A 22,126-nucleotide genomic window follows, 5' to 3' on the forward strand; every position below is an offset into this window, starting at 1 on the left:
TCAATAGCCCATTTCAGAAAGCTCTGGCTCTAAACCACATTATCACCATGCTGGCCCTTCCCAATGCTAGTTGGTAAAGTGGCCTGTATACTTGAGGGGGGGGGGGGAGGAGGAATACTGTGAGGGTAGCAGTTCAGGGAGCTATTGTCATTCATCTTGAAAGTGAAGTCTCAACTTTTTTGGGCTCTGTACTTCATCAATTTGCATTTGATATTAATTGATGAATGAGACAAAAAAAGCTCAGCGCTTTATATTACATATTAATACATGTGCCTGAAGTGATAAAAAAAAAAACATTTCGTGTGCTCTCACTACCTGCTGACGATTGTGTAATTATGCAAATGACCAACATTAAAATGTGAAACCTTTTAACTTCTTTTGAATGAGAAAAATAAGCCACTGACTGGAAACAATCGTCTCAGGAACAGTCATAGGAATTTACTGACAGCAGTTTGTATATGGAAAAAGTCAATCCCCTGCAGATGTATTCGTTGCTGCGTCACTCTACATTTGTTGCATGGCTGAACTGCACCCTGTTATTAGGTCCAGCTGGGTAGTAAATGCTGCTACCTTTACCCAACAGTGTTCTGCACCACAGGTATGGAGGGCTGCATTTGGCTGGGGCGGAAAATGGGTCAGTCAGGAGCTGAGCAGAATCCATGTGTGGTACTGTATGAATCTGGAGGGAGCTTACTTATTATCTCACCCATTTCCTATAGACGAGGAGAGACTTGCACTATCTCGCACCTCAACTGCAACTTTGCATCTTATAAAGGGGTGAATATATCACTCCATTTAATTAGGTCGTCACAGCCAGAGGGACCCGAGGGCTCAGCCGTAAGGTTTTGGGAGCGTTTCTACCCGATGCGCCCTGGTATCCATGGAAAAGTTATTTAGTGAAGGCCCCTTGGAGCATAATGCATTAAACATGGGTCTCCTTTCATCTCTGTCCCTACTTTAACCCTGCCTAATCACTCTGGGACCAACTCAAAGCGTTCACCATCCGCTGAGAGACTCCTCCACAACAGACTTGGTCAGAGTGGAGATGTCAAGTGGACTCATTTGTATACGTTTCTTGTTCAAAAGGCAACTCCTTGACGTACAAATGCAATTCACGGAACAATAAGTGATTTATTTTGACGTGATGATGTCATGTCCGCTTTATGCCTTGCGTTTCTATATTAGAAGGGAGGCGTAGGTATACATTTTTTGACTTATTAGAATGTATATCAGCAGTGTTTTCTGTAAGTACATGGAGAAAGTAGCCAGCCAGGGAGTTCCGGTCTGGGGGGGGCATGCCCCCTCAGGGATTTTTGTTTTGCAGAACAAGCTTTATTTTGGTGGCCTCTGGTACATTCTGTCTATATTACTTCTGAAAAATACACAGTTCAATTATTGAATACGTTAATGACTTTACCTCCCAGATTGGTAAAATGAGTTGTTGACTTTACGATGAACATTTCTTAAAATGGATGAATTCAGCATGCTAGTTGTTTTTGGATTTTGCCATAGGGTGGATTTGGCTGTAGGGCGGAGGCAAATGTTTGCAGTTTTTATATGATAACTGATGATCAATGGGCCCCACCCCGGTCAGTAATTCGACCATGCTTACTACAAGTTTAGTTAGTTAGTCTAGCGGACAGCATTTCGATATTGCCCCTTGTGTATTCTATTATTCAATAAGTTTCTTGTGTGAAATTGGTCCGTGGGCCTAGAAAGGGGTGGTGGCCCGCGGGAATGATTTTAACATTAAACAAGTCTTCTATTGAGGTTAGTCATATTTACAGTTTTACTGCAACATGAATTGCCACAATGACGTTTGTTCTTAAAATTATTTATTTTATTGGCTCTGCTGCTTTGGACACTTTTAGGATAAGGAATCCAATGTCATTTTGGGTGAACTATCCTTTTAACACGTATGTCAAACTCGTTCCATGGAGGGCCGAGTGTCTGGGTTTTTGCTCTTCCCTTGAGCTTCATTGATGAATTAAGGTCACTAATTAGTAAGGAACTCCTCACACCTGGTTGTCTAGGGCTTAATTGAAAGCAAAAAGCAAAAACCTGCAGACACTAGGCCCTCCATGAAATGAGTGACACCCTGCCCTCCCCTGACAATCCCACCCACAGTGATTGATTGGCCTGTCAATCAATCATTGTGGGTGGGATTGTCAGGGGGAGGGGAGGGTGTTTGAGTCAGTTCGTAGGGTTTCAGACCTGTCAATCAATCACTGTGGGTAGGACTTTGAGGGAAGGCGGTAGATTAGTAATCTTGTCAGAAAAGAGTGTAGTCTACTCTTTCAATTCAGTTTTATTGTGGCAACCCCCCCACAATTTTTTTTAAATGTCATGTAAACATGGATTCCCTGTTGAGAAACAATATAGAATTGAAGGGAAATGGGTTTAAAATAACATTTAAAAACATGTTAGGGGGAGGACACCCAGACCCCCCATTGTGCACCCCCACTTTTATACCAAGTCAGGCGCCCATTAAAAGACATGAAAAGACCTACAGGTGTGATTGAAGAATGAAGCCAGTGTTTAACATGGGCTTTGCTACACAGAAAGCAGCAGTTGACTACTTGTGGACACTTTAATCAAATCAGTAGGCCTATATCAATATTCTGAATAATACCGTACCATGACATTAGCTTTTATAACCTTCAATCTGTTTTATTTATCATATTTTCTCTACCTATTGTTCCTGCAGCGAGGATTCAACATCTTAACCGAATGTTTTCATAATTTATCTGCAGATAATTGCCAAAAAAGCAGTAGTAGCCTACCAGTATGCAAATTGGAGAGCTAAATGAACGACTCGAGTCCTTCACCTAAAAGATACGTTCAAAAAGAGCCGTTCGTTCGCGAGCAACCATCACCAGGCTACACTGACAAGTCACTTTAGAGGTCACTGGCAACTCTCGACATCGGCTTGGAATCCTAGGAAAATACAAAGATCTTTTGGTTTACTTGTCCCGATGCGGTACCATGGACTTATAAATAGCAAAGTATGATTTATAAATGGCAAAGGGATCTAGAAGATGGACTTTTCAGTCAGTTCGACACCTTTTATAAACTGGTCAACACTTGCTGTTTTGTCATCAATCAAAGCACAGTAAATAGTCTATGGGCCGCGACTCTATGGTTGGCTATAGTAGGCCTATGAAACACGTAAATGAATATGCCTCAACAATAATGAAGTGGATTTTAACTCATCGTTACCACTTGCATTAATGTACATTGGAAGTGTAAATTCACTCACAGAGGTTGAAGAGGATCACGCTCCTCCATGAAAATAAATTTGACTGCAGCCAACGAGAGCGCACAAAGATCACACGGGTACCGAGAGGCGGGACAGACAGCAGACTGACAATCCAGCAGTGTGTCCCTGTCATCTCTGGCTTTGACTGACAGGCGCCTGTCCTATAAATAGATCACTAGAAGATTCATGTCGTTCAATCGAGTGAGAGAAGGCTTTACTGACTTTTCTGACGAATTGAAACTTTTTAAATGGAAAGAAGCCTAGTTAATGAATAAAGTGGAAAAAGTAGCCGGCTGACAAAGCAGTTTATCGGCTATTTCGTCGCTGGTCGGAGCTTATGGAAAACTCTTATCAGGTGACTGAGTTGCTGCTGAAGTTGAATCTTTAGGAATGAAGTTCTAGCAGGTTGTCTGTCATTACTGGAGAGAGAAGCTCCTCTCCTCAACCCATAGAGCTTTTCTTTATCACTTTCTAGTCTGTGTTCTTACGGTCTTTTTCTTCCCCTAGTCTCTCTCTCACACACACCCTCTAATGATGTATATGACGCTCTTCATCCAGAGGGGAGTGTGTGTGTGGAGGGGGCTAAGGACTCTCTGAATAGAATCTAGGCCAGACACTGTCGCCAAACCTAAGACTTAATTTAACTCCTGGAGCGTGTAGCAGGAGTAGCAATCCCCTGCCATGGTGCTTACAGCTGCAGTCCTGGTGCCACACGGCCCTAGTGTAAATCAACTTTTAAGTGAGAATGGCTTGCATCATCTTTAAAGTCGACATAGCTCAGGAAGATCTAAGCGATAGTCAAACCATTATAAGCCATTTTTACACCAAAAATGATTTCTTTTCTTTGGAGAGTCTTCATGCGCCAGGTATCCTTTCTACATCAGACATCTTTTTTTTTACCCAGCAGCCCCTGAGAAATAATGGATGTGCACGCTGAGTGTTTGTGTGAGATGGATGGAGGGCGACCTGGCAACTGCCTGGGTTTTGTAAGGAGAACTGAAGGCAGACTAATGAATACTGAATACTATGCTCCCAAATTCAGAAAACGTCACCACCTCAACTATTCCATTATTAATAATCCTAAACTCTGCTGTCCTTTTGTCTGGTCGTCCTTTTGTCTGGTGTTGACGGTTTATACTTGATACTTAGCTGTCTTTCTCTCCTCATCTCTTGTCCTTAATCTGCTCTGAACTGAGGATAGCAGAAAGCAATATGGTAGATCCCTCTTTTTTTCCATTGGGTGCAGATGAAGGAAAGGACATATGAGGAAGCTTCTTTAAACTATTCACACCCATTGGTCCGGTGTTGTCTTGTTGTACAAGATAAAACATTGCAAACTGATTCACACCCCCTCACTGCTTAATGCAGAGTAATCACCCCCACCACCACCAACACTATGGGCTAGTCTAACGCTAGCCGCTAATGTGATTGTCATGGCTAGTGGGTTCTGCTGTCTCTGTCATGAGCTCTTTAGGTAAACTATCTATTCATCAGGGTGCCACCCGCCAGGCAGCCCAGGCTATTTGTAGTGGGACGAGGAGGCTATCCTCCAGGTACCTGACGTTGGAAATAGATTAGCTTGAATTTCACCTCACGGTCTTGTCTGTCTCTCTGATCACTTAATGTGGCCATTTTCCTTTCTCTCTGTGTGCTTGCCTATTTCTCCGTTGGTTTCTAAAATAGGCCGTGTCTCGCTGGCACTTTTGTCTCGCTTCACTTTCTCTACCACACCCCCCCCCCCCCCCCCCCCTCGCTCTCTACATGTGTCTACCGCTGTCTGTGGCAGGACTCTCTCCATTTCTATATTTGTACTCCCAGCTATGAAGTTCTGCCTCTGTCTGCCGCCGCCGCCGCCGCTCTGTCCGCCGCCGCCGCCGCTCTGTCCGCCGCCGCTCTGTCCGCCGCCGCTCTGTTTCTAATTTAAACATGAAGTTTGAAATATATAAATAATATATAAATAATATTCAAACTTTATTTGTCACATGTGTAGACCTTACCATGAAATGTTTACTTACAAGCCCTTAACCAACATTGCCGTTCAAGAAGAGTTAAGAAAATATTTACCAAATAAACTAAAGTAAAAATCATAAAGTAACACAATAACATAACAATAACGAGGCTATATACAGGGGTTACAGGTCCCGAGTCAGGGTGTGGTTGGTACAGGTCAGAGGTAATTTGTACATGTAGGTAGGGGTGAAGTGACTATGCAAAGATAATAAACAGCGAGTAGTAGCAGTTTACAAAACAAATGGGGGGGGGGGGGGGTGTCAATGTAAATAGTCCGGTGGCCATTTGATTAATTGTTCAGCAGTCTTATGGCTTGGGGGTAGAAGCTGTTAAGCATCCTTTTGGTCCAAGACTTGAAGCTCCGGTACCGCTCGCAGTGCGGTAGCAGAGAGAACAGGGTGGCTGCAGTCTTTGACAATTTTATGGGCTTTCCTCTGACACCGCCTATTATATAGGTCCTAGATTGCAGAAAGCTTGGCCTCAGTGATGTACTGGGCCATACGCACAAACCTCTGTAGCATCTTAATGTCAGATGCCGAGTAGTTGCCATACCAGGCGGTGATGCAACCGGTCAGGATGCTCTCAATGGTGCAGCTGTAGAACTTTTTGAGGATCTGGGGACCCATGCCAAATCTTTTCAGTCTCCTGAGGGGGAAAAGGTTTTGTTGTACCATCTTCACGACTGTCTTGATGTGTTTGGACCATGATAGTTTGTTGGTGATATGGACACCGAGGAACTTGAAACTCTCGACTTGCTCCACTACAGCCCTGTCGATGTTAATGGGGCCTGTTCGGCCCGCCTTTTCCTGTAGTCCACGATCTGCTCCTTTGTCTTGCTCACATTGAGGGAGAGGTTGTTGTCCTGGCACTACACTGACAGTTCTCTGACCACCTCCCTATAGACAGTTTCATCGTTGTTGGTGATCAGACCTACCACTGTTGTGTCGTCAGCAACCTTAATGATGGTGTTGGAGTTGTGTTTGGCCACACAGTCGTGGGTGAACAGGGAGTACAGGAGGGAACTAAGTACACACCCCTGAGAGGCCCCAGTGTTGAGGATCAGCGCGGCAGACGTGTTGTTGCCTACCCTTACCACCTGGGGGCGGCCCGTCAGGAAGTCCAGGATCTAGTTGCAGAGGGAGGTGTTTAGTCCCAGGGTCCTTAGCTTAGTGATGAGCTTTGAGGGCACTATGGTGTTTAACGCTGAGCTGTAGTCAATGAACAGCATTCTCACATAGGTGTTCCTTTTGTCCAGGTGAGAAAGGGCAGTGTAGAGATGGCTTAATCTGTGGATCTGTTGGGGCGGTATGCGAATTGGAGTGGGTTTAGGGTGTCCGGGAAGATGCTGTTGAAGTGAGCCATGACCAGCTTTTCAAAGCACTTCATGGCTGCCGATGTGAGTGCCACGGGCAGTAATCGTTTAGGCAGGTTACCTTCGCTTCCTTGGGCACAGGGACTATGGTGGTCTGCTTGAAACATGTAGACTCGGTCAGAGAGAGGTTGAAAATGTCAGTGAAGACACTTGCCAGTTGGTCCGCGCATGCTTTCAGTACACGTCCTGGTTATCCATCTGGCCTCGTGGCTTTGTGAATGTTGACCTGTTTAAAGGTCTTGCTCACCTACGGCTACCGAGAGCGTTATCACACAGTCATCCAGAACTGGTGCTCTTGTGCATGCTTCAGTGTTGCTTGCTTCGAAGCGAGCATAAAAAGCATTTAGCTCGTCTGGTAGGCACGTGTCACTGGGCAGCTCGCGTCTGGGTTTCCCTTTGTAGTCCGTAATAGTTAAGCCCTGCCACATTCGACGAGTGTCAGAGCAGGTGTAGTAGGATTCGATCATAGTCCTGTGTTGACTTGTTGCTTGTTTGACGGTTCGTCTGAGGGCATAGCGGGATTTCTTATAGGCGTCCGGATTCGTGTCCCGCTCCTTGAAAGCGGCAGCCTTTAGCTCGATGCGGATGTTGCCTGTAATCCATGGTTTCTGGTTGGGATATGTACCTACGGTCACTGGGGACGACGTTGTCGATGCACTTATTGATGAAGCCGATGACAGGTGGTGGTGTACTCCTCAATGCCATTGGATAAATCCCGGAACATATTCCAGTCTGTGCTAGCAAAACAGTCCTGTAGCTTAGCATCCATGTCATCTGACCACTTCCGTATTGAGCGAGTCACTGGTACTTCCTGCTTAGTTTTGGCTTGTAAGCAGGAATCAGGAGGATAGAATTATGGTCAGATTTTCCAAATGGAGGGCAGGGGAGAGCTTTGTATGCATCTCTGTGTGTGGAGTAAAGGTGGTCCAGAGACGCTTTTCCTATGGTTTCACATGTGACATGCTGGTAAAAATGATTTGTTTGCCTGGATTAAAGTTCTCAGAAGGCAGCCCGATCTGCGTCCTTTTCCTCCGTCTTTTCTTCACCCAAATGACGGATCTTTGCCTGTTCCCGGGAGAGCAGTGTATCTTTCTTGTCGGACTCGTTAAAATAAAAAGATTCTTCCAGTTCGTGGTGTGTAATCCCAGTTCTGATGTCCACAAGTTATTTTTGGTCATAAGAGATGGTAGCAGCAACATTATGTACAAAATAAGTTACAAACAACGCAAAAAAAACTAACAAAATAGCACAACAGTAACGAATTGCAACTGATATCGAAATGATATCAGTGTATCAAGAATGAAGTATCTCTGAAAACAAGACAGTCATTATTCAGTGGCGTCCTGGGTGCTCAGGCATGATCTGTAATCACAGGTGACGTCAGTGCTTTGTGATGCTAGTGCCTCAACTGTTTTATTATGTAAGCTCTCTCCCCCAGGCGTGCCCCTCTCTACCCAGTGGGGTCCCCAGGGCTACTTCTATGCCATCCAGATCGCCCAGTACGGCCTGAGCCACTACAGCAAGAACCTGACGGAGCGGCCACCCCATGTGGAGCTGTACGACGCGGCCGAGGAGAAGGACAACCGCGCGGGCTCACCCAGCGGGCCCTGGACGGTCCCCAAGGGCTGCAGCCTCACACGGCTCCACGACAAGGGCCGTGCCACCGCCGTGCGCCAGTTCAGTGCCCCAGGTAGGATGGCAGCAGCGCATGTATGTCTATAGTACGGGGAGGTAGATGGAAATAGAATGATATTCTTGTGCGTTTCTGTCTCTGTGGTGGATAGAATGCAGTGGTTGAAAATGAGGCTGGAATGTTCTGTCCTCACCTCAATCTGTAGAGCTTTCTTAGACCTTGATCATTAGTACATCATCTACCTCTCCTTGATTGCTCTCTTTGTCTATTTCTCTTTCTAGCTCTCAACTTTGTCTGGCCATTTTCCCTCTTCTCTCTCGCTCCATCTCCAGGCTATTCCTCTCTCTACTCATCTTTCTTAGTCCCCATAGAATTACTCAGGTTAATGCTTTTTTCCGCATGAATCTTGTTCTTGAGGCAACTCTGCACAGCCACAAAGTCATTATATTTTAACCTTAACCCACTGCTAACCCAATTTTGACTTTTCAGCTGGCCTATCTAAAGGGAAGTTGCTCAGTTCTGCCTCCAGGACAAGACTCATGACGACAAACGTCACCCTACTAGAATGAACTCCCACAATCCCCCTCTCTCTCCCTCCCCCACAATCCCCCTCTCTCTCCCTCTCTCTCCCTCCCCCACAATCCCCCCCTTGGGTATCTGACAAGCGGATCAATGAGTTTCATTTGATTGGAAGCCTGTGGCCTACTCATCCCATACAGAGCAGATTGTGGTCACTACTGTATGTCTCAGTCGTCAATGGCAGAGAGGCGCCTGGATTCTGGGCGCTGATGCCCATTCTTTTGTTGATCATCCTGTAATGCAGTTTTCCCCCTGCAGCAGATCAAACCCCATTAACATTAGCAGGGCCATTCTATAAGGAGACAGTGGAGTAATTGTTGTCACTAGCTAAGCCCCATATGGCTAGAGCTGTGGTCTATGAATGTGTGAGTGCTTATGTGTTTCGATAGGCCTAAATAAGTGCGTGTGTGAGCGCAATTGAGTACCGGTGTGTGTGTGTGTGTGTGTGTGTGTGTGTGTTGTCACGAACCGGCTCAAAGTGCGTAACAAAAAAGGAGACAACGTGGAGATAAGGAATAACAAAATGTATTTCTTTAACTAAAGTAAACTAAATATAATTAACAATGGCGCGTGTGTAGTCAGTAATCACTAGTGTGAGTGAGTGGTCGCGTGCATAAATGTGATAATGAGGGGTGTTGAAAGGTGCCAAAGCAAACAACCAAAAACAGCCACAACCAAAATCTGTGTCTGCATGGAGAGTCTCCCCAATGAATGGGGAAGAGGTGCATTTATCCTGGGATACACCCGAGACCAGGTGTCCCATTTCACTGACGACCCTCCCGGCTCCGCCCACCGACATCCTATTAAGGAAAACAAGAGCAAAGCGAATTCGGCAGACGAGTGGGAGGGTCATCAGTGTGTCACGATACCTGCATTTTAATTTGGATACCAGGTTTAGTATCACAATGCTCGATACCAAAATGATACCTCAGCAAAAACAGAAGGCATATTAGCCAAAGCCACAGAATGGCACTTGATCCAGACAGATGAACTCAGGTACTGCTCTGTTCAATTGCTGGGCATCTTTTGAGTTCAATATCATTACATTTCAAATGTTTTACGTCAGACTTCTTCAGATACAGCCATGTATGTATTAATGAACCAATTAAACAATCTAACTACATAACAACAACATGGTAATACCTTTTTGAATGGTATATATCTATTGATAAACTGGGTAAATCAAGATGTAGTCTAGGTCTATCCACAATACAGGTGAATGCATATTCAATAGGAGTGTGTGCATGCGTTGAGTTATTCAGCTTGTTTTGGCTGATTTCATGGGGTACAGATGACAATCTGTTTCCCTTCCATGTGACACTTATGTTATTGTACCGATCAACAACATTTGCGTAGAAGTAGCTTCTTTTATAAAATTGCCACTGTCTCTTTAACTAGTAATGAAGTCGTTCACGAGCCAAGAGGGGTACGGCCTGTCGGAGCCCTCAGTTCTCTGAGGCAATACATCTTTGACAGAGAGAGAGAGACATGAGGGAGACCGATAAAGTGAATTAGTTATGTTTTTGGTGGAAAGTTAGCCTGCAAAGCTGGAAGCTACCGGTATCTTCTTGCATTGTAAAGTATTTTAGCCTGTATGGACATTGTTTTTTGAACAATAATTAACAGTTTCAACTTTTCTACATGCCGTGTCACATTTTTCAAGTGTGTTGACTTCTGTGCATCATGAGTGAGGAGCTAAAATAATGCAGCCCAGACTCCCAGTGCAGGCTAACAGTGAGTATGTGGAGCAAACATGATGCAGCCCAGGCTCCCAGTGCAGGCTAACAGTGAGTATGTGGAGCTAACATGATGCAGCCCAGACTCCCAGTGCAGGCTAACAGTGAGTATGTGGAGCAAACATGATGCAGCCCAGGCTCCCAGTGCAGGCTAACAGTGAGTATGTGGAGCTAACATGATGCAGCCCAGACTCCCAGTGCAGGCTAACAGTGAGTATGTGGAGCTAACATGATGCAGCCCAGACTCCCAGTGCAGGCTAACAGTGAGTATGTGGAGCTAACATGATGCAGCCCAGACTCCCAGTGCAGGCTAACAGTGAGTATGTGGGGGACATTTGCAGCGATGATAGACTTGATTCGTGAGACACATTTGACAAAAGTATCGAAAGTAACAAATTATAGTACTCAAACCGTTTTGTTCTAGTTTCTAGAAAGTACAGATGTTTTGGTATATTCGTGTGCCTTCAGAAAGTAGTCACACCCCTTGACTTTTTCCACATTTTGTCGTTAACAATGTGGGATTAAAATGGATTTAATTGTAAAAAAGAAATGTTAGTGATCTGCACAAAAGACTGTGAAAGTGGAAGAAAATGTGTTTTTAATTTATTTAAAATTAACACATATCTTGATTAGATAAGTATTCAAACCCCTGAGTTAATACATGTTACAATCACCTTTGGCAGTGATTACAGCAGTGAGTCTTTCTGGGATTTTTGCCATAGATTTTCAAGCTGATTTAAATCAAAACTATAACTAGGCCGCTCAGGAACGTTGTCTTGGTAAGCAACTCCAGTGTGTATTTGGCCTTGTGTTTTAGGTAATTGCCCTGATGAAAGGTGAATTTGTCTCCCAGTGTCTGTTGGAAAGCAGACTGAACCATGTTTTCCTCTAGGATTTTGCCTGTTCTTGGCGCTATTCCATTTCTTTTTTTCCTAAACTTCCCTAGTCCTTGCTGATGACAAGCATACCTATAACATGATGCAGCCACCACCATGCTTGAAAATACTAAGAGATACTTGGTGACGTATTGTTGGATTTGCCCCAAACATAACGTTTTGTATTCAGGACAAAAAGTTCATTTCTTTGCCAATTTTTTTTATTTATTTTTTAAGTATTACTTTAGTGCCTTATTGCAAACAGGATGCATGTTTTGGAATATTTTTTTCTTCTGTATGGGCTTCTTTTTCCTTCTGTCATTTATGTTAGTATTGTGGAGTAACTACAATGCTATTGATTCATCCCCAGTTATCTCCTTTCACAGCCACTAAATAAAAAATCTCACTGTTAGCTTCATGGTGAAATCCCTGAGAGGTTTCCTTCCTCTCGGGCAACTGTGTTAGGAAGGACGCCTGTATCTTTGTAGTCACTGGGTGTATTGATGCACCATCCAAAGTTGAATTAGTAATTGTAATTGTAACATGCTGAAAGTGATATTCAATGTCTGCTTTTTTTTATTACACATCTACCATTAGGTGCCCTTCTTTGTGTACCATTTGGAAAACCTCCCTAGTCTTTGGTTGAAATTCACTGCTCGACTGAGGGACCTTACAGATAATTATGACTGGTTTCAGAAAACTAGGCGTATGTCATGCGTCACTACTTCACAGGAGAGCCATTTGAATGTAAATGTTTTAGCTAGCTAGCGTTAGCAGGCTCGCTTGCTAACGTTACGTGTATGATCTGTGTAGTAATATTATTCATATTTGAGCCATTTGCATTGCTAGTTAAAGCCTAATGTTAGCTAGCTAACATTGAACCTGCTTGGTTAGCTACCTACAAATTAATGCAGAGTAGTAACGTTATAAATTGGGATTATGGTTCATTGTTTAGCTAGATAGCTACATGTCTAAACAAAAGACTCCACTGTGCAAGTAACCATGTCAATAGAATGTTCATGATATCACTGCGACAACTGTCGCTAGAGTTAGCCAGAGCGAATTTACCAGCTATCTACCTCGATTTCAGAGCACTCTCGTCTGAGTGTGCCAGAGCGCAGAATAACTGACAAATATACGATAGCACAACACCCGTTGAATATGGCCGGTATCAGTAAACGTTGGCAAAAAAAATCGGAATTAAATTGTTGCCAGCACTACAGTTAGTCACCAACGTTCTGGATAACATAAAAACAGCCTAATCAGCTCTGCCTGGGTGAGTAAAATGGTCGGAGTGATCTGTTCTCTAATTTTTTGGGTCTGGCAGTAGCTAGCAAGCTAGCCAACGTTAGCTTGGGTGCTTGACTGCTGTTGTGAGGTCAGAACGCTGGGATGAACCCTACTCCTTGTGCCAGAGCGTCCACTGTGTGCTCTGAACGCTAAGAGAGCGAAAGGCTCAATTTACCAACAGACAATCTGACAACACTCTGAGTTTACGAAACGCCCAGAGCGCGCTCTCCTGCTCTTCAAATTAAATTACAAACACACCCGTAGTATAAACCAGCCTTTAGTCTTAATGTCTTTGATTGTTTAGTACATGGCCTTACATGTGAATCCTTAAAGAGATGGGTGGGGCTAAAGCGAGTGTGAACGATGCTGAATGGGTGTAGACAAAAGAGCTCTCCAGTAGGTGTACCAAAACATTCAAGGGCCATTTTCTCAAAAGTGAGGTTACAAGTTTATCAATTTTCAAAGCATAATTACTTTCCCATTGTTCTGTAGTGTATGATATACCATTTTGTAGCTCTGAGTCTCTACTTTTATCCAATGTAAAAAATAAAAATATCTGGGTGGAGTACTTATTGACTAATTTCAGCTTTTCATTTTTATTCATTGGTAAATATTTCTAAAAACAGATTTCCACTGACATTATGGGGTGCTGTGTGTAGATCTGTGACGCACAATCTCAATGTAATCCATTTTAAATCCAGTCTGTAACTCAACATAATGTGGAAAAAGTCAAGGTGTGTGAATACTTAATAAAGGCAATGTATGTATTAGTGCACCTGTGCCGCAGACAACCTGGCATATTGTGTCTCTCAACCCCGGTGATGAGCAGCAGACAACCTGGCATATTGTGTCTCTCAACCCCAGTGATGAGCAGCAGACAACCTGGCATAGTGTCCCTCTCAACCCCGGTGATGAGCAGCAGACAACCTGGCATAGTGTCCCTCTCAACCCCGGTGATGAGCAGCAGCAGACAACCTGGCATAGTGTCCCTCTCAACCCCGGTGATGAGCAGCAGACAACCTGGCATATTGTCCCTCTCAACCCCGGTGATGAGCAGCAGCAGACAACCTGGCATATTGTCCCTCTCAACCCCGGTGATGAGCACCATCAGAGAGGAGATGGGATCTCGTCTGTATTCCCGGCCCATCATTTATTGATGGCAGAGTAATCACAGGGCCACGGTACAAATCCACTTACTCTCTGGGTTGCCTTAAGTAATGGATTTATGAGTGCATTAAAGAGCTGTAGAAACCTGGGGCCCTGCCTGCCATCCTGACTGTGCCTCTCTGTCTGTGTGCCTCTCTGTCTGTGTGTGCCCTCTCTGTCTGTGTGTGCCCTCTCTGTCTGTGTGTGCCCTCTCTGTCTGTGTGTGCCCTCTCTGTCTGTGTGTGCCCTCTCTGTCTGTGTGTGCCCTCTCTGTCTGTGTGTGCCCTCTCTTTTTGAATGTTTAATAGTGCCTCCTCCGCTAAGTGTTTTCAGAGTGCTGTGGGGTGCAGACTTAGTAGGAGGGAGGGAGGGAGCAAGGCTTAGCTGCTGACAAGGGGCCTGAACATTTTGAGATAAGTTCAGAAGATGAATTCTGGAAGGAAGCGTGTGTATCTATACATATACAGTACCAGCCAAAAGTTTGGACACCTACTTATTCCACGGTTTTTATTTTTTACTATTTTCTACGTTGTAGTGTAATTGTGAAGACATCAGAACTATGAAATAACACATGGAATCATGTAGTAACCAAAAAAGTGTTTAACAAATCAAAATATATTTTATATTTGAGATTCTTCAAAGTAGCCACCCTTTGGTGTGATGAGCGCTTTACACACACTTGTGTGGAAAAACCCTTGAATGAGAAGGTGTGTCCAAACTTTTGACTGGTAGTGTGTGTGTGTGTGTGTGTGTGTGTTAGGTATTCAACATTTCCTAGTAGTGTTGTCAAACTGTGTTCCATGCTGGGTTGTTGCCTAAGGAAGTGTTGCAGTGCGAGATGTGGACTGAATCCAGACAGTAAAACAGAATTCAACAATGTATTGAACTTTATCAGTAGGGAATCAACTAAATGTATAAAAGCATGTATTCATTTGCCCAAGTTTATCATGACATGAACAGAGTGGTTCGTATTTCCTGCAACTTTCGGAAGAGGCAAGGAGAATTCCTCCCTGTCTGTATGCTGTATGGGTGGTGTGTGCTGCTATCACTTTGTGTAGCCGTTAGCGATGATGCTAATGATAAATCTCCCAATAGATGGAAAGGCCTTCCCAAAAACATTCTAAATGAAATATTAACTACAGAGTAGCCTCTGTTTACCTGGCAGAATATCATTATTATTTACATCAATCCAGTGGGTATTAGTTCTGTAAACTCTACCTACGTGTGACAATGCAAATGTGTGCTACAAAAACACAGCTAAACAGCCTCTTGCTAGGTACACACTGGAATTAAAGGGTAACTGCACACTAATTTTCCCATACCTCAAGTGGTCTCCTGATGTGGTTTAAGTATGGTTGTTGACTTAGATTATCCAATTTTTTGTTTTTTTATAAGTGTGATTTTGAGAGCAAAAAACTGAAAAAACAAGGAACTGAAAAACAGAACCAAGAACTGAATTGATTTTTATTTTAGGGGCCTAATTAGGATATGGGCTGAGCAGCACCTTGGTCTATTTTCCTTCTCTCCCCACTATCTCTCTTCTCGCTTAGATGTATATATCCATCTATCTATCCAGGGGGACTTTCTCTCAGAACCCATGCATCTGTTGGGGGGGGGGGGGGGGGAGAAGAGAGACTTCTCAAAGTCCTATTACAATGCAAGCCTACAGAAAGCTGTCCTTAGAATGACACGGTAGCGCTTTATGATGCTGCACGTTTAAGACAAACTGTCTTGGGTGTGATGGGCCTTTTTCTAAATACAGCGCATTGTTACAAAAAAATCCTACTTCAAAATCTCCCTCACCCTGTTCGTAACCATGAGAACAAACCCAAATACACACATTCTCATTAGTTCAGAGAAGGTTGGACTCTAGTGAGTACCAGCGCTGTGAAGAACTGTGAAACCATTAAACCCACCATGTTGTTACTCCCTCCCATCACTACAGAGAACTCTGAAGGTGTCTCCCTCCCCCTGGGCAACTCCAAGGACTTTATCATCTCCTTCGACCTCAAGTTCACCTCCAACGGAAGTGTGTCTGTGGTGCTTGAGACCACGGAGAAGGGCGCGCCCTTCATCATCCACTATGTCACCTCCACTCAGCTCATCGCCTTCAGCGGCCGCGACATCACCTACGGCATCGGGCCCCGTGCCGCCTGGTCCACGGTTACCCGGGACCTGCTGACCGACCTGAGGAAGGGCGTGGGCCTGTCCAACACCAAGGCCGTCAAGGCCACCAAGGTCAGCACCAAGGTCTTAATTGTGTTAGAGCAGGGCTCTCCAAACCCCATTTGATTCAGTTTATCAACAAGCTAATTATTAGAATCGGCTGCAGTAGATTAGGGGTGTAGTGAAAAATCTACAGGAGGGTGGTTCTCCAGGAACAGGGTTGGAGTGAGAACCTACAGGAGGGTAGCTCTCCAGGAACAGGGTTGGAGTGAGAACCTACAGGAGGGTAGCTCTCCAGGAACAGGGTTGTAGTTACAACCTACAGGAGGGTAGCTCTCCAGGAACAGGGTTGGAGTGAGAACCTACAGGAGGGTAGCTCTCCAGGAACAGGGTTGGAGTGAGAACCTACAGGAGGGTAGCTCTCCAGGAACAGGGTTGGAGTTAAAACCTACAGGATGGTAGCTCTCCAGGAACAGGGTTGGAGTTAAAACCTACAGGAGGGTAGCTCTCCAGGAACAGGGTTGTAGTTACAACCTACAGGAGGGTAGCTCTCCAGGAACAGGGTTGGAGTGAGAACCTACAGGAGGGTAGCTCTACAGGAACAGGGTTGGAGTGAGAACCTACAGGAGGGTAGCTCTCCAGGAACAGGGTTGAGGTGAGAACCTACAGGAGGGTAGCTCTCCAGGAACAGGGTTGGGGTGAGAACCTACAGGAGGGTAGCTCTCCAGGAACAGGGTTGGAGTGAGAACCTACAGGAGGGTAGCTCTCCAGGAACAGGGTTGGAGAGCCCTGCTGTAGAGAAACAACAAAATGTATAGAAACAATAATACATTTTAACCAAACAATACATTTAAACATGTTGGTTAAGACCATAAGATACTATTTACAGTGTTAAAATATATTTTTAAATGTTAGTTACCAAATCAGCATATAACCCATAAGGTTATAAAGTACCAGAAACTTAGAAGTAAAAGTTGTGTGAATCTTGGTAGGAAGAGTTAATGTTCCTACCATGTTAAACATGGCTTCAGTTAAACAAAACAACCTGCCCCCCCCCCCCCCCCCCCCCTGTTTCCAGGTGATGCCGCGGCGGGTTGTGCGACTGATAGTCCGCGGGCGCGGCGCCATCGACAACGTCACCATCGCCACCACGGCGCACACGGCTGCTTTCTTCGCCGCCAGTGACTGGCTGCTGCGCAACCAGGACGAGCGTGGCGGATGGCCCATCATGGTCACACGCAAGTTGGGTGAGGGCTTCCGCCCCCTGGAGCCCGGCTGGTACTCCGCCATGGCGCAGGGCCAGGCCATGTCGACTCTGGTCCGTGCCTACCTGCTCACCAAGGACCAGACGTACCTGAACGCTGCGCTGCGGGCCACCGGCCCCTACAAGCTGCCCTCTGAACAGCACGGCGTCAAGGCTGTCTTCATGAACAAGTACGACTGGTACGAGGAGTACCCCACTACACCAGGCTCCTTCGTGCTCAACGGCTTTATCTACTCGCTGCTCGGTCTCCACGATCTGGCCGAGACGGCGGGCGAGAAACTAGGCCGGGAGTCTGGCCTGTTGTTCTCTAGGGGCATGGAGTCCCTGAAGGCCATGCTGCCGCTGTACGACACGGGCTCAGGCAGCATCTACGACCTGCGGCACTACATGCTGGGCACAGCCCCCAACCTGGCACGCTGGGACTACCACACCACGCACATCAACCAGCTGCAGCTGCTGGCGTCCATCGATAACGCGCCCATCTTCCGGGACGTGGTGAAGCGCTGGAAGAGCTACCTGAAGGGGGGACGGGCCAAGCACAACTAGGAGCCGGTCCTGGACCATAAACTCTTTGGGGAAGGTGTGGGAGGGAACCGGGTGATTTTTGTATGTGTGTGGGTGTGCACATCTATCTGTGTGTAAAGCCTACGTAGCTAAGTGTGTGTGATCTGGTAAGGTTTCAGAGAAGGTGAAAGGTGCGTTCAGTCTATTGCAGTCTAAAAGCGGTAAATGTTTGTGGTGCCCGTTACAGTCCCGGGTCTTATTTTTGCCACTGTAATTGCAGCTGTGGTCTATTCCGAGCTAGCTGTTGTAATTATGTGCAAACGTAGCTTCAGGGAGTGTGTCTGTGTGTATGGGAGAAAAAGGGTGCCCCCCCCTCCTATTTGTCTCTTCACTCATCAGGATGCTACAGAAGAAGGTCTTGAGTGGGTTTATTGAATAGCTTTGTTCCAACACTTTATTCCTTCACTAGTCTCCCCTCTAATTGTCTTTTTGTTTACTGTTTCATCTGTGTTTTGGGACGGCTGGAGAACTAGCTGACTGAAACCGTACTGTAAATACTAGATGAGTATGATATGAGTCTTTTATTTGGAGGAGACTAATTTATAGACTCTTTTTGGAGGAGAGTTTTCACCCAGCCGACCAGGTTTCCAACAACATTGATGATAGTTGTTTTGAACGTACCAAATGTTATTTGTTCTATGAAAGTAAATAGTCCACTGATTGGTGTTCAGAGTAGAAAGATAAGGAGCTACTATCGTCATTCACTAACAGTCGCTCCCCTGGATTATCATGAGTAACCCCAGTTGATGTAGAATCAGTTTATTTTAACCCAATCCCAACCTAAAACATCAGTATCCAATAAATAGATCTGTCTTGTGGTCAGCTCTTAGGGGTAGCAACATCTCGCCCCTTCCAGAAAACATCCCATTCCCATAGGCCTCATAACCACCGCACCACAATCTCATTTTGGGGGGCGAAGATTGAACCCTGCGGAGCCCCGTAGTCCTAATCTGTTCAGGGGCGGTGTCCGTGTAGCTGCTCTCAGGTCAGTTTGATTGCTCTGGGACACGGGTTGTATTTCAGCCCAGCAATGGGAGGCAGCATCCCTGATCCCCGGCCACAACTAGCTCCCATTACAGCTCCCATTACAGCTCCCTGGGGTCGGCCCATCATCCTTCACATACTGGAGCCAGAGGCATTCGCTATAGTCGTTACATTACATCCTATCTTTTCCCATTGCCAGGAAATGGCCGCCCTCCCCTCAGTCTGAGACTGGAGCTCTGTTCATGTCCACTATAAATCCATCTTGAATTCTTCCTTAGTGATTTCACTGATTTTTTTTATTTCACCGTGGGTTGATTTTCGTGAACCCTCTCCAGTTGTGAGTGTCTGATCAGCAAATGAAATGTAGATGAATGTAATTTATTTGAATATTGTTATTGTTTCAGTAACACTGACATCATATCCTATTTTACATTCATTGTCAGAAATACTGGCTGCTACACTACATTTTGATTACTCTATCAATCATCTGGAAATGATATCAATAATTTGCTAATCACTACACTACAATTCTGGAAGTGTGTGTGTCTGCGCGTGTGTGAGAGAGTGGGCAGATTGAGGCGTCATGTTGTTCGAGGAACACTGTCAACAAGAACATCGCCGGCGGCTGAGGTTGTTTTGAACGCTGCCCTAATTCTTGGCACACGGAGACGCTAGCGGAAAGCAAGCTAATGACAGTCAGTCTTTCTCCCATCCGTTAGCATGCGTGGGCTCAGGCCTGTTTAATCTCCCTGCCTGGCCTATTGACAGGTGGATGTGAGTGAAGAGGGTTGCAGAGCCACCTCTAATTCAGACGGTTAATAGGCTTGAGTCTTGAGAGCCTGTCGGTGGTGCAGCAAGGAATGATTCAGCTTTTAACTGACTGGTAAACAATGACTGGCCAAGCCCAAGAAGACTGTTTCAATCCTGACTGATATGGAGTCAGATCAAAGATGGTTTGTGGTACAGATGGATCGGGTTTCACCGTCTCCAACCGGCTACAGGAATTCTAAAGTTCGTAAGAGGTTCAAATGTTCTTTGTTCAAAGGACCACTCCATTTCTCCCATTTTTCCTAAATCACTTTTTAACTTGATAAAAGACGAAATCCGGCTATTTTAGTGACGTTGGCCCTCGCTCTTTGAGGTGATGCCAATGACGTATAAAATAATGAAAGGAAAACCTACTACTGGTGTGAGTCTGGTACTGCCGTCAGAGAGGAGACCGTAAGAAGAGCTTGGCGTGAGCTACATGTTTTCATTAGAACATGCAGAGGAAATGGTTGAGTCAATGGGGTTTAACCTTCATTTACTCTATCAGTGAAATTCAGTGTCAGTCGAGGTGCAGTAGTTCTCAAACTCAAAGCCCCAACCTTGTGTTTCCTAGCCTGGTCCCAGATCTGTTTTAGCACGACAATGACCATAGGATTTCACAAGACTGCACAAACGCATCTGAGACCAGGTTGTGTGTGTGTCTACCTGCTCCATCTGATCTCCCAGGTTCCATGTCAGTCACAGGGTTCAGATGGTCACCTCTTCACCCTCTGTGACCCTTGCCCTCTTGTGCCCTGCTCTGGTTTCATTCTGGAGGCCAAGTCATTGGTTGCTGAGAAATTGCACTCTGAACCTGTCATAACTTGAGATCCCCTGATTTGGATATTCAATGGATATTGTTTAATTCTCTTAATCATTGGTTGATCATTTCTATTCAATCTCATTTCTTTACATGAATACCACTATGCATATTTCATACTTTGACGGGACTAAGAATGAAGTACATTCTTTAAAAAGATATTGGGACAGTGAGGCGTACCGATAGGGCCTGTTTATTGAGAGCTTCATTTTGTTCAGACCAAAGTCTTTAAAAGTCCAGGTTGTTTGAGGTGTTATTCTTCTTTTTTTGGTTTCTACATATTTTCCATGAAGCATTTTGTTTGTCAGTCTCAAGTCTGAGATATCACAAGATGACAAACGATAATGCTTAAACGAGAGTTTCTTGCCTTCCCCCCTCAGAGACAACGGGGGAATCAACTGCCTTTTGAAAAATGTTGTTTTTGAAATGTAGATTCTAATAGAGTAGCGTGGGAAGTTGTAGTTAACAGAAGATATGTAAAACTGGCCTGTCTAATGGGATGTGTGCAACCGTACCTCTAGTGTTAGTGCTCGGTCATATTTCAAAGGGAAAAATAGGCTCCTAACTGCAGATCCTCCTGGAGGGGGTTGTAGTTTACCAGCTTGTTTTGTTTAGCGTTGCTTTACATGGTGGAAGGATTTGCTTTAGGGTCAGCTGTTTTGTTTGTTGTTGTTGAGTAAAGCACAATCACAGGCTCCATTCGTTGGTCTATATTTCTGTTGGATTTTCTTTCTTCTGGACAATGTGCAACGCCTTCCTTTTGAAAGCTGCTATTGTTTTTCACTGTGTAATGGAATCTTTCTAGTCTTTATTTTCTCTCCTTTTCAACTTGATTCTTTCCACTATCCTGTAAATTGACATGTGCGGATCACATGTGACTTATGCAATAAAATGTAGACTGTGTCCCAGCTGCCGAGGGGCGCCCAGAGAGCGGTTGTACAGACAAGCACAATGTGCACATGCTACCATTTTTTTATGCAGAGAAAAAGTGTTTATATATATAAGAGTGAATCTTTGTGCTTAAAAGTCGCTTTTTAAAGTTGTAAAATAAATACATTTTTCTTAATGTTGACGTCCAATGATCTTTCTTCAAATATGCAACCATGTTCCTGTTTAATACTCTTTAATTGCTTAGAAGATTAATCAATCAAGGTGTATCAAAATGCACAACTCGTTTCGGACGAGACGATTGAGTTACAATCCGATAGTCTACTTCCATTAAGTGATCAGTCCTCTACACCCACAAAACACAAACCTGAGCAAAGACCTAATGGATGGAACCCGGGTGAGTTTAAGCACATTGAATTGGAAACTCGTTGAGGACGCTCGACCTGAGCTCAGCAGAGCTCCCCTCTCCTGACATTTATAGACTTCAGCCCTTCTCTCTCTCTCTCCACAGACCCTAATGATATTACCTTTCCTCCTGACAGCCAGTTTGTCTCCCAGCCCTTTAATTAGGCCTTTCCCAGACTCCAGGCTTTGTCTCTTTATTGGCCCCATTGGCCCTCCCTCCACAGGACCATCCACATCCTTCACCTACTCTAGTGCCATTCAGATGGCTCTGATAGCATTAGAGGAATTCATGGTGCTTTGAGAGTCCGGAGACCCAGGAGAGGAGCAC

At 44.9% G+C, this 22,126-nt stretch overlaps 1 protein-coding gene across 1 annotated transcript in view; it reads left to right on the forward strand.

Moving 5' to 3' along the window:
* Positions 1-21,571, forward strand: part of LOC106562708 (D-glucuronyl C5-epimerase B) — an 81,034-nt gene extending 59,463 nt beyond the window's left edge. The window contains exons 4-6 of the mRNA XM_045708959.2: positions 8,080-8,331; positions 15,846-16,138; positions 17,145-21,571. Of these exons, the coding sequence (XP_045564915.1) occupies positions 8,080-8,331; positions 15,846-16,138; positions 17,145-17,876 (1,277 nt within the window). The 3' untranslated portion in view covers positions 17,877-21,571. The remainder of the gene's footprint in view (positions 1-8,079; positions 8,332-15,845; positions 16,139-17,144) is intronic.
* Positions 21,572-22,126: the final 555 nt, after the last annotated feature.

This window comes from Salmo salar, chromosome 26 (assembly GCF_965601325.2).
Source record: "Salmo salar chromosome 26, fSalSal1, whole genome shotgun sequence".
NCBI lineage: Eukaryota > Metazoa > Chordata > Actinopteri > Salmoniformes > Salmonidae > Salmo > Salmo salar.